Raw genomic sequence first — 11950 nt, 5'->3', positions numbered from 1 at the left:
ATGAAACCAATCAGCATTACACAGACTAATTTGTCATTGCATCATAAAATGGGAGCACTTTAATTTGTGTGTGTGTGTGTGTGTGTGTGTGTGTGTGTGTTTGTGTGTGTGTGAGGGGGGGTTATTGTCAGGAGATTTCTGCTACATGGCCACTATGGAAGAGGCAGATGAATGTGAGCATGAAATCAATGGATTAATAATGAAATCCGTTCATTTGTCTTGCTGTGCTACAGCTCGTCCTGAGTTCATTGTGCACGGCTCCAACCTCATCAGTTCAAAATGTCGTCTTGTGTTGTGGACGCTCTTCAATGCATGTCTTTCCTTACTGACACAAATGATAAAGAGTGGCCACATGACACTGGGTATACTACAGAGAATGCAGCCTAAAGTGTCATCATCTCAGACAGCATTTAAAGCACTGATCACACTGAAGATGATACATGCTTTCTGAAACAACACAGAGAAATAGATAAACAACAAGCATAAAAGTAATATGTTTTTTTTTTTTTTGGTTTACGCAATTAAGACAACATAGAACTGATATGTGCCTACAAGCCTGACTGAAGTATGCTCAACATCCATGGACGGCATTCAGAGGTGTAGTGCCCACTAGTGGGCCAATATTTAACTACAGTTATCTCAGCTTGGCTGAATAATAAACACATAACTGTGGATAAAGTGCTTATATTTCAATCTCTTCGGTAAAGGTATGCAAACATAAATGATCTTTGCTTTTTGAGAAGACAGACGTAACTAAAGATATAACTATTACAATTTGTATGATATAAATGCCATTATTTACATAGTAATCTACATTACATGAGAACTGTAGCTAAATCTCTGAGTCAAAGCAAAATAAGAAATTAAATCCATAATTTAGGATAAAAAAGGATTAAGGAGGCCATCACTGAATTAAATATTTGGAGATTCAAAAGCTTGCAAAGGTCCAAAACAGAGAGGAAATCCTCTTTCACATTTTCACATTTCCAGTGAAGTTATCTCATTTCTACTATTCGTAATGTTTCTATTAAGGCGATCATCCAGGATTTTACTCACTCTCACACACACATTCATAAGAGCATGACAGTGTTTTAATGGCATACGTTCAGCCAAAATACAACTTCTGTAAGGCTCAAATGTGACAGTAAAACCACTCAAAAACCTAAAGACCAGATATTACCATGAATTAAAGCTTGCATGTTGAAATGAAAAATATATTAAAGGTGTAACTGTACATAGCAATAGTACAAATGTGTATGTTTTAATGTTTATGCCCTTACCTGAATATACTGTACATTACTGTTTATATTAACAGAACACAGAAGAGTGTTGCCTTGATCCGTCAGTTCAAATAAATAAAGATTTGAATATGTGTTTGTATGTTTGTTTTCTGCGTTTACAGTGAAACTATAAACAGTTACAGATCCGAATGTTAAGGTCTGGTGTTAGTCGATCACATCGCCGTACACTGTGACCTTAGGGTCAGCTGGGGCAGGGGGTTCTTTCTCTGAAAAAGGAAACAAGACTCAAATAAGATTCTGTTTGAAATGTGACATGCACACACTCACACACTTTTTTTGTATAGGGTGCTGGCAGCAAACTCACGTGGGACACTTCTGTCTGGGAAGCTCCCTGTCTCTAGGTACATCCACAGGTCTGTACATTTCTGTGTCTCCCAGCGTGTTACTGCATAGCTGCCAACCGAAGAGCCCACTGTGGTGTCAAGAAGGTCAAATATGTGAAGACAAATCTTGGTATGATCTTTGATCATCTGGATAAACTACAAATCTCCAGGGAGACAGGGATGACACCTTAAGGTTACAGCCTATGTCGCAATCAATGTTCCCTCTAATTTTTTTCAGCACTGAGCAAATATTTTTTATTCTGAGCGCACTTTTCAGCACTGTGAGCATTTCTTAAACCACGCGACCTGCCGAAAACGCCCACGAGCCTGCGTTAGCAATAGGTTTTCAAAGAGATGACAGCAAATGCATCAATATGTCTACAAGGTTGATATTTATTCAATATCCTTTATAATGGCTGGGCTTTGGAACGTTTTATTGATGGTGTTTTACCAGTCAGTTTAGTTGAACTTAAAGGATCTTTGGTTGAAAATAAATAAGGTTTAGGGAGGTTATGACTGGTTCACTGGTTATGAATGATACTGATATTTATATATATATATTTTACAAAATAAAAGTATCCAAGGTGTTTAGTCATTTCTCAGCAGGTAAAACATTTAAGTGGAACTTCATTTAAAGAAAAATGCTAATGCAGTGCTTTACAAGAAATATAGTAATTATGGTGTATTTTTCATAGCCTTTATAAATAATGTAATAACCGGAGTGGTTTGTAACAAACTAGGCTACAAAACAAGTCATTTGAATTTCATTGAGGGAGGTAGGCCTATCTGGCTGTGTGGCTCATCTTGTCTGCAGGCCTATGGAAGACACATCTTTCTGACTAAACATATGTCAAATTGTTGTTGCAGTAATCAAGATCACTTAGATCTATAAGACCTAATAAGTCTAATTGAAAATATTGGAAATGTCTTCCTCAAATCTTCTCTCGCCTCACAATTTTGTCTTAGATATTTATTAGACTGAAACCGCGTTCACAGTCGGCGCTAGATGCTTGGAATGTGCCACAAATGACAAGAAGTTGTACCAGATCTGGAAAAAGCTCACTTTTCAGCGACCAGGTTACAATATCAGAAAATGACTTAAGCAGCCCGCTTTTACTTTTTTCATTAACCATGAACTTGAATTCGTTGTATTGTTGACAAATGCCTCCCGGGACCGCATTTATGCTTCCTCCAGAAGCGCTTCGAACCTTTTCGCCAGATTGGTCACGTCATTCAGACCATGATCAAATTCACTAACTGCACGACCCAATGTATCCGGCTCAAAGGCAGCCAACTCAGCTAATTTTCAGGGAAGCGGGCATCCAGGTGCTCACAAATTTTACGGACAAACAGAATAATGTCACTTGTGTTTACTGCATGTTTTCCCACCAGCGAACTCTCTTTTCGCGTTTGCCTCCGAGCAGAATTTGCAGATCACGCCACTCCTTTCTTCATATGTAAATATGTCTGAAAGTTTTATCCTACCTCAGTTTGGACTATTTCATCTATCCACTCATGTTTAAACGTTAGGCAGACCTTTTTCTGCGGCACCTGCTCTGCCTTTCTTTTCGCCATGGTAGCCTATAACTGCTGAGCAGAGCCCGCCAAGAGAGCTAAAGGATACTTTGTATGTAAACATTCTAACGCACATCCGGCTTGGTTGTCAGACATGTCAGTATTTTAAATGTTTATTACCTAGCCTACATCCACTTTGATGCTCAGATTTTTAACCCCTAAAACAAAATATTTGTGCCGTCTGAAAAATGTGCGCGGCCACTAAAAAATGTGCGCGGCCACTTCGACTGGCCTGCGCGATTGCGCGCGCGCGCAGCTTAGAGGGAACATTGGTCGCAATGTGCATCACCAGACATAGCAATACATTAAATCAGTTATTACTGACTGGTCCAACAGAAAGAAGGACAGCTCAAAATCTGACTGAATCCTTTTGTGTCTTTTAGCTCTCGCCAATGTCACTACAAACCCGAGACTAACTCTTGTTTAGTTTCTTGCACAGTTCCTCTCTATAGGGCCTTATACATGTGCCACTGAGATCAGATCAGTTTATCGTATCGTATTCGCGTGTAGGTGTGAAGATTTTCAAGGGAAACGGCTCTTGTCGTTACCTGTATACATGTGCAAAATGTGAAGCGGTTACATTGCCTCGGGCATGCGCAAAGACCACGGAGATGTGCTCCCACCTGGTTTGTTTACTAACAACATCAACGTGGATCCGCATCGGGCACAGGCAGTGTAGTGGCTTAAAGTTCCCTTCTTTCTATCAGCATATAGTTCTTAATATTTTCTTTGAATAACCACTCTCGGATGGAAAGAAAACGAGTCTACGCGTGGATGTGTTTCAACAACGGTAGAAAACTGTGTTTGCTCCGTCTTTTACTGGACTCATAATTATATGACAGTGGTATTAGTTACAGTTGAGACACCCGAAATAACTTGCATGCGCAGCAATCCTGAGACGTGATTTTTAGTTTGCACATGAATACTAACGTCTTCTTTGATCCCAGGAAATTTGAGCACATAACCCATCTCCCTTACGGAGATATTGGCGAAAGTTAACCTACTTCATTGCAAACGTCTAGTTTTTCAAACGTGTCTAGTTTTTGTGCAGTAGTGAATAGAGTCTCAGTCTACTACACCATACATAGCATATCATGTTTGTAGAAAATGATTAAGGTGCAACAAATGCCAATAAGCATATTTCAATTAAATGATTCACATTGCAAGCAAAATGGTGCGGCTGGAGCACAGGGAGGGACAACGGTGACGCAGTTTGGATGTAGCGACAAACATTTATGTGCTGTAACAAACAGTGTTAACCAGTATGTGAGTAACGTGGCTTTTATTAAAACATAGCGTGTGTAATGTGTAGCTATTTCATTCCGTTTATTAACCTTTCCGGCTGTCTGTATTACAGCAGCAGACGTAACGGAAAGGGAGCATTTTACTCCCCGGCAATCTCTCTACAAACTTCCATATAGACGCGGGATCAGCAGAGGAAAATCTACTTTCCTTTTGGGAGAAACCAGGCCAGTCGTTCCCACGACTACAGCACCTTGCAAAACGAATTATAGGCTATGCGTTCCAGCAACAGGTGCTGCGAGTGAGCGCTCCTTCAGTGCAGCAGGGCGCGTTATAGAAGCCAGGCGAGAGCGCCTGAATCCTGACACTGTAGATGCTATTTTATTCCTGCATAGTGCTAAGACAAATTCTAAATAGAACGAAGGTTAGGCATATAAGCAGAGGTATATTTTGGTTACATTAGGATGGCTACGTTTATAGCTTGCGTTTTGGGCGCACCACAATGCCAAGAAGTTTGTCGCGACTGTAATGGCATATTTCATTGTGGGGGTGATTGATAGTTTAAGGCTTACGAGACACGGTGTTTTCCGATGTTTTACTGAGTCCTCTCTGTCTCTATCACACACACACACACACACACACACACACACACACACTAACGGAAGCAAAAAAGGTTTAAATTAAGTGACATCCCTCAAATGTCGCGTCTCCCGCAAACCTGCAAGCTATGAGTCAGCTGTCAGTATTGGAAGAAGCCTTAACGTCTCGAAGATGAAACTTCCTGGGTTATTTTGTTTCGTTAGGCTATTAGTTATATTTTAAAACAGCCAGTCATTGTAGCCTACCACTCATGGAATAAGGAATTTCAAAGAGATGATGGAGTGAACTTTCTAGCCTCCTGTCACCGTCTCCCCCCAGTCACGCACGGCCTCCCCATGACACATCGGCCTGATTTGACACGCCCTTTTCTAAGACGAATGAACGTGGTAAACCACCTCTCTCGAAAGGCTCAGACGATCGGCGGAAAAACTAACGGTTTACATCTAGACCCCTTATACATGAGGCAATTGTAACACGTTCGCGAGTTTCTATCGTGGTAGGCGCAATGTAACAGCTTTACATGACGCATGTTAAGGGGCTTATGTTTCTCTTCATCGCTTCCTCTGACACAGTCTTCCTCTGTTTCTTTGTCACCTCTGCTAGAATGTCCATACAGGAGAATACTGCGCTAGATTATTATAGCTAGCAGAAGGGTTTAGTGGTTGTGTGAGGTGGTGCCATAAAGCATTACATAGTTCTTGTGAGAGTTGTCGCGCCCTGTCCACCAAAGTTACATATACTGTACCATACCAGGTATGTTACATATACAATACCAGGCATACCAGGCGTGCTGTGACAATGGCATAGAGGCCATTCTCCGTATTAGTCAGTGTACTGCCAAAATGATTTTGAAGCTGTAATTTTAAAGTAAAATTGTTAAATACTGTCACTATAGTGTGGTCGATGTGGATGCATTGGAATTGCACTCACCTAATGACACTAACAGGTTCCACTGAAAAGGGTAAGGAAGCTTTTTTTGCACAACTCTTTGAATGAAAAATAGAGCGCCGGTGCCTGAAATGCAGAGAGGATAGCATTTACTACATCTATATAACTTATTATTATGTACAGTAGCTGTCATGTAAGACAACAACAGGAATTCAATTTACCTACAATAAAACTACCAGTTCCCTTCATGAAGGCATAGGACTGGCAAGCAGCATACTGTTGTAAGCCCTGAAGAGAAATTGTGTGCAGTATTAGAGGCAACGCTGATGCTGACGGCTGAATGCTGCACACCGCACACCGGTTAACGTTTCATTGCAGTTGCCTACATAAGGAAGAGTTCAACAATGTTTCCATTTTACCCTTCACTCACCGGATGCTTTGCTGCAATCGCGTCATCGACCTTTGTGAGCCCGATATTTACCATAATAACAGATATAGAGGGGAGAAACAGCAACAACAAACGGTTAACCTTCAGAGGGAGATATTAGTTCAGTCCTCAGCGTGGCTGTCTGTTGTTATACAGTTATCTAACTTGTAACTTCCGCGTAAACAATCAAAGAAGCTATACAAGAGAGTTTGCTAGTGTTTCTCTCCTCCTAAAAACCAACTGACGACCCCAAGCGGACTGGATTTGAAAGTGCAAGTATTTGACAAATCATCTTTCTACATACCTCAACAACGCGTTGTATTGTTATTGTTAATAAGTCGGGACCTGTCTTTACATTCTCGCTTGAATCAAGAACTGTAACATGACGAATAGCGAAGACCTTAACACATTTAGTTAGACATGAGTTTTGAAACATATATGTGCACATATCTATTGTGAGTGAATTGGACGCAATTAAATAACTATATTATAAAAAAATATATGCAAACTTAGGGAATTAGGCCTACCCCTTTCACCTTGAATACAAAAACAATTACCCTTAATTTATTTAAGTTTGTTATTCGTTTAGTTATAAACTTAACTTTAAATTTACTATAAAAAATGTACACTGGCTTTTAGTGAAGACCGTGGCAGTCGTTCCCTATTTAAAGAATTTTTGTTAGCAGTAGTTGGGGGTTGAAACTTGTTGACCAATATGTTTACCATTTCTTGTAGTTAACGCAAGGCTGTGTTAACTGCTGATTTTGGACAAGAAGTTAAATGTAATAGACAAACATTCAATCAATTTATTTATATAAAGGAATGGTGGCGTTGCACAAGGAGACACAAACAGACAACATGCAGTGTCAACCAGCCAATCATAAAACACCTGAATTTCAATAAAACAACGTGGATTTACACACATATCAAACACATACACAATAACTAACACATCTGCTTGCCTAACTCTGATTGAATTTCTACCACACATAAACTGGACTAATAACACACATGAACACGTCAACTATATAAATCTGGGACTGCCACTGAGGTTGTTGGGGTTTTCTCTGTAGTTGTCACCATCATTTTGTTTTATATACTGTATATAAACATAGCACAAAAAGTAAGGAAATTTGTGTTTGTAAGATTATTTCTTTGTTGTAACAATGCTTCTTGGCAATACATCTTATACCGTTGGAAAGCCTGTTTATTTCCCTTTTAAATGGTGCCACATTTGTAAGGTACATGCATTTGGGGGATGAGCAGCAGAGCTGAGTATGTGGGTTGCGCCCATCAAAAATGTGCCAAAATTCTCCTATTCTCCTGTTGGTATTCACTCTTGTTTTGAGTTGTTTGTTGGATTGGATGATTGAACTCTCGATCAGTGACAAGGAACAAACAAGACATATTGGCAATTTTGCACTTTATTCATTTAATACACCATCAGGGTGAGAATGGAATGGCCTGGCTGCCTGATTCCAGACCTCAACCCAATTGAACACTTTTGGTATCAGCTTGGGCGTGCAGTACGTGTTAGTGACCAACACAACCACGATGGCTGATCTGCAACGACTCTTGGTAAAGGAATGGAATGCTGTCCCACAGCAATGTGTGACCAGGTTGGTGACCAGCATGAGGAGGTGGTGCCAGGCTGTTGTGGCTGCGTTTGGATCTTCCACCCGCTCCTGTGGCTCCTGATGGTGTATTAAATGAATAACGTGTAAAATTGACAATATGTCTTGTTTGTTCCTTGTTACTGATCGAGAGTTCAATCATCCAATCCACCAAACAACTCAAAACAAGAGTGAATACCAACATAAGAATAAACTGTTTAGCATTGGCAGCGAATTTTGGCAAATTTTTCATGGGCGCAACCAACATTCTCAGCTCTGCTGCTCATCCCCCAAAGTCATGTTCCTTAAAATGTGGCATTATTTAAAAGGGAATAAAACAGGCTTTCCTAACGGTACAAGATGTATTGCCAAGAAGCATTCTTACAACAAAGAAATAATCTACCAAACACAAATGTCCTTACTTTTTGTGCTATGTTTATATAATAAATCCTGAAAACTACTGATTTTAGCACATTTCCTTCCTCTATTCCTTCTGTCTGTCTGGTTTAAAAAATATACGCTGACAGTCCCTGGTTTTCCTTTGATCTCTTCAGTCTGATTCAGTGGGTTTAAATGCTGGCCATTCTCAGAGCAGTGTGGTTGTGCCTGCCTCTGACCTCGCTGTGTGCTCTGGATCCTGTCACAAGTCTGTTAGGAGGTTTAAAAGATGTCACTTTAGGCAAGAAACTGATAACAGTAGTCTGTACATGAGAAACAAATGCCATGCCATACCTGTTTCGAAGAACCCTGTTAGAATGGTGCCCAGTCCAATCCGGGTCAGACCAAGAATAACTAACCGGCTGGATGGACCTCAGTCTGCCTGCTGGAGACATGGACACAGACTGTAACATCAACCTGACACACTGCTTCAGATACTCTTAAAGGTGCCTCACAATATTGATAGCCTACTCCTCCAGCCAAATCCTGGAAAAGGCATACAGCATGATACTGATACTCACAGGGATGAGGACTGATAAGTGGTAATCTCCCTCTTTGTTCCAAACCTCTTTTTGTAGCAGTCCACTGCAGTAAGGTCCCTGGTACAAATATCTTATTTTCATATACAGTAACAACAACAACAACAACAACAGCATCAAAAAGAAGAAGAGGAGGAGGAAGAAGAAGATATTATACAAAATAATGTGAAAATTAAACATTCAACAAAATATAGACAGACAGAAAGGTCCTCCAGCCTCGTTGAACTCCTACCTGGAGTGATTTTGGCTGTGATGAGAGCACTATCGAGCAGTGATGTCTGAGCCCTCAGGTTGACATCTCTTTGACCTGTCTTTGAGGATAGGAGTAAGGGGGGTCTTAGGGGCACCATCACCGGGCACTGTTCTACTTCAGCACCCATCTCACTCCTGTCCAGGAAAGCCCTCACATCAAACCCACTCACAAGCCCTGGTGTGATCTAAGATAAGAGGTGTGGGAGATGCAAACAACAACAAATAAAATAATTCTAGACCAAAATAAAGATAAATGTGGAAGGAATGGTGAAAAGGTGAATAGGAGTTTTTCACACAATCGTATACAGGTAATAGTTTTTCATGGACAGGGAAATATACACAAATACAATAAAATGTTCTAAGCAATATGCGAAGAAAGCACATTGATATTGGGAAATATTGTATTTTCAAAATTGATATAGGTTAAGCACTTTTGTAAATGCGCATGAGAAACCATCCTAATCTGTGCAGATTTTCACATGGTGCAACAGTACCTGGTTTGCCTTTTGTGTGCTCCGACTGCTCAGCTCCGGCTCGGCTGCTGGGAAGGGCCTGGTGAGAGCAATAAAAGTCTCTAATAACTCAGCACTGACTTTAACAAGCAGGAGCCTCACCTCCCTCTTTGACACCATACTATGGCAACAGCTGGTTTGGAAAACAAACGAAATAAAAAGCCATATATTTCAAAATGTATTTATTTTGACCAACCTTTGCTAAGATATCAAACCTATGCTAAGATTTCAAACCAATGCTAAGCTTTATGTGTTTATTGCTCTGGGAATAAACCTTTCCTGTGTTGTGAGTCACCTCAGCAAATAGAGAGTCACCTCAGCAAATAGATTCCATAGTCCTAAACCGATCAAATCTGTTCCTGTTTCAATGTACACCCAGCACACTGTATTTCATATGTTAGACCAGGTTTATTTGCTGTAGACAAACCTGTGTCCTTCTCGGATGTGGGTCCGCTGCCGGTGACGATAGCTAGTGAGGTGGACCTTGGGCAGATGTTTAAGGGGTGAGTGTGACCTCTCCCTGACCTCGTTGACCTCACAGGCTGGCGGAGAAGGGGCGGCCATCTGAGTGGGGGTCTGGCGGTTGGGTGAGTACAGACATCTGAGACAGGGGACAGATGGTGGGAGGGAGACGTTTACAACGCTGGTCACCAGACCACCTCTGAGTAACAAAAACAAGTCAGCCACAGGAGTACGTCAGAAGAGAAGGTCTTTCAATGCACTAACTGTAAAAATAATCCCTTGATAAAGACTGTTAAGGTTTTTTGGTCAAACCTTTGTCTGTGTGAATAAAAGAAACGGTTGTGTAGTGTTTAGGGAACTCTTTAACTTATTTAGGGAATAAAGTATTCATAAGTATGTTTTCATTAGTGTATAATCACATGTAACTATGGAGTCATTTTGTTTCCATTAGCTTAGAATGAGCTCTCCATATCCTTCATAGGGAGAGGGTCCTCTATCATGGACTTCCCCATGTTCCTATAGAAGCCACTACAAAGAGCCTTTCATGGTTTACATTGAAGAGGCAGCTTGGCCAGAAGAAGAAATAATAGGAATCAGTAGTTGCTGGTGATGGCTATCAAGTTTGAGAACCCACATTTTGTGAGCTCGAGGATCATTATTTATCACAAGAAAGGGCAAGGGAACATGAATTCTTGTCGTCAAAGAAGCAAACACATGAAGCAAAACAAAATCTGGACAGGCAGAAACATTTGGTGTTTTCCAGATGGAGATCGCTGATGACTGACATAAGTAACGCAGAAGTTGCCTGTGCATTGCCTATCTAAAAGCAAGAAATATTTTATACTTTCTATTTTTATATAAAAACGGGAATGAAGTTGTTTTTCATTGCCGATTCTACTCTGCACAGGTTCCTTACCTGTGTGTGTGCTGGTACTCATCTCGTGCAGTCCTCTTAGTGACTGGTCGGCTCTCACAGCGCCCCCTGGAGGTGATGGCTGTGACAGTGCAGGTGTAAGCCGTGTTGGCAGCCAGCCTTCGGGCCGCATGCACCCGTTCTGTGCCCAGGTAGGCCACATCGCCGTTCATCCTTAGCTCGTAGTTAAACAGTCGCCCCTGAGGGGACAGCGGAGCTCCCCAGCTGATGTGGAGCTCGTGCCGGCCAAGCACCACCACCATCAGCCTGCTAGGAGCATGGTCTTGGATGTCAGCTGTACTGACCTCCACTTCCGTAAAGGGTCCGGTAATGTCCGCCAGCCCCACCGCACATACACGTAACCAGTACTGGGTGGAGGGAGACAGCCCACTCACTATCACCCTTTGTGGAGAAGGGAAGGTATGAAAGTCAGGAAAAAAAACAGAGAAAGAATGATAGAGAGGTAGAAGGATGTCCAGATTGTTGATATTTTATTTAGATTTAACAGCACACATTCCTCGCTCCTTGTGTTACTATGATGGCCTCTCAGAGGGCTAGGAAATCTTTTCAGCAAAAGTCCAGTTTGGCTACAAGGTTTCGTACAAACCAAACTAGCTAATTTGACATTCTGATGTCATGAAAAAGCTCTGAGAAAAACAAACGTCTCCTGGCTGACTCACACAAATGTTCAAGCAGTTTACAAACAAGTAACAAACCATGAATGTGACATAGTTCAGTCAGGTTGTGCAGAGCACTCGCTCATTTGCTTAATATGTTTTGTGCATAAATCCTGAAGCTGAGGAGACTGTCCTTCCATTTCAGACTCACCCAGGTTCAGTGATAGTGTCTACCAGTGTGTCCCCAC

At 41.3% G+C, this 11950-nt stretch overlaps 1 protein-coding gene across 1 annotated transcript; it reads right to left on the bottom strand.

The window, feature by feature from the left end:
• Positions 1–939: 939 nt before the first annotated feature.
• On the bottom strand, positions 940–6495 carry tmem141 (transmembrane protein 141). The gene is made up of 5 exons (XM_080848046.1): positions 6360–6495; positions 6151–6217; positions 5972–6055; positions 1606–1713; positions 940–1507 (listed from the first exon to the last, which is right to left on the bottom strand). Exons 1-5 carry the CDS (start codon positions 6411–6413, stop codon positions 1446–1448), a joined length of 375 nt encoding a protein of 124 aa, XP_080704172.1. The 5' UTR covers positions 6414–6495; the 3' UTR covers positions 940–1445.
• Between the last annotated feature and the right edge of the window lie 5455 nt (positions 6496–11950).

This window comes from Sprattus sprattus, assembly GCF_963457725.1.
Source record: "Sprattus sprattus genome assembly, chromosome: 11".
In the NCBI taxonomy this organism is placed as follows: domain Eukaryota; kingdom Metazoa; phylum Chordata; class Actinopteri; order Clupeiformes; family Clupeidae; genus Sprattus; species Sprattus sprattus.
Note: the sequence above shows the minus strand (reverse complement) of the source record. Positions and strands in the feature narration are given on the sequence as shown.

Coding starts and splice junctions, on each gene's coding strand:
- tmem141 (XM_080848046.1), bottom strand. CDS start 6,413: ATGGTAAATATCGGGCTCACAAAGGTCGATGACGCGATTGCAGCAAAG. Junction 6,056..6,150: donor AACTGGTAGTTTTATTGTAG/GTAAATTGAATT, acceptor TCTGCATTTCAG/GCACCGGCGCTCTATTTTTC. Junction 1,508..1,605: donor CCCAGACAGAAGTGTCCCAC/GTGAGTTTGCTG, acceptor TTCCTTTTTCAG/AGAAAGAACCCCCTGCCCCA.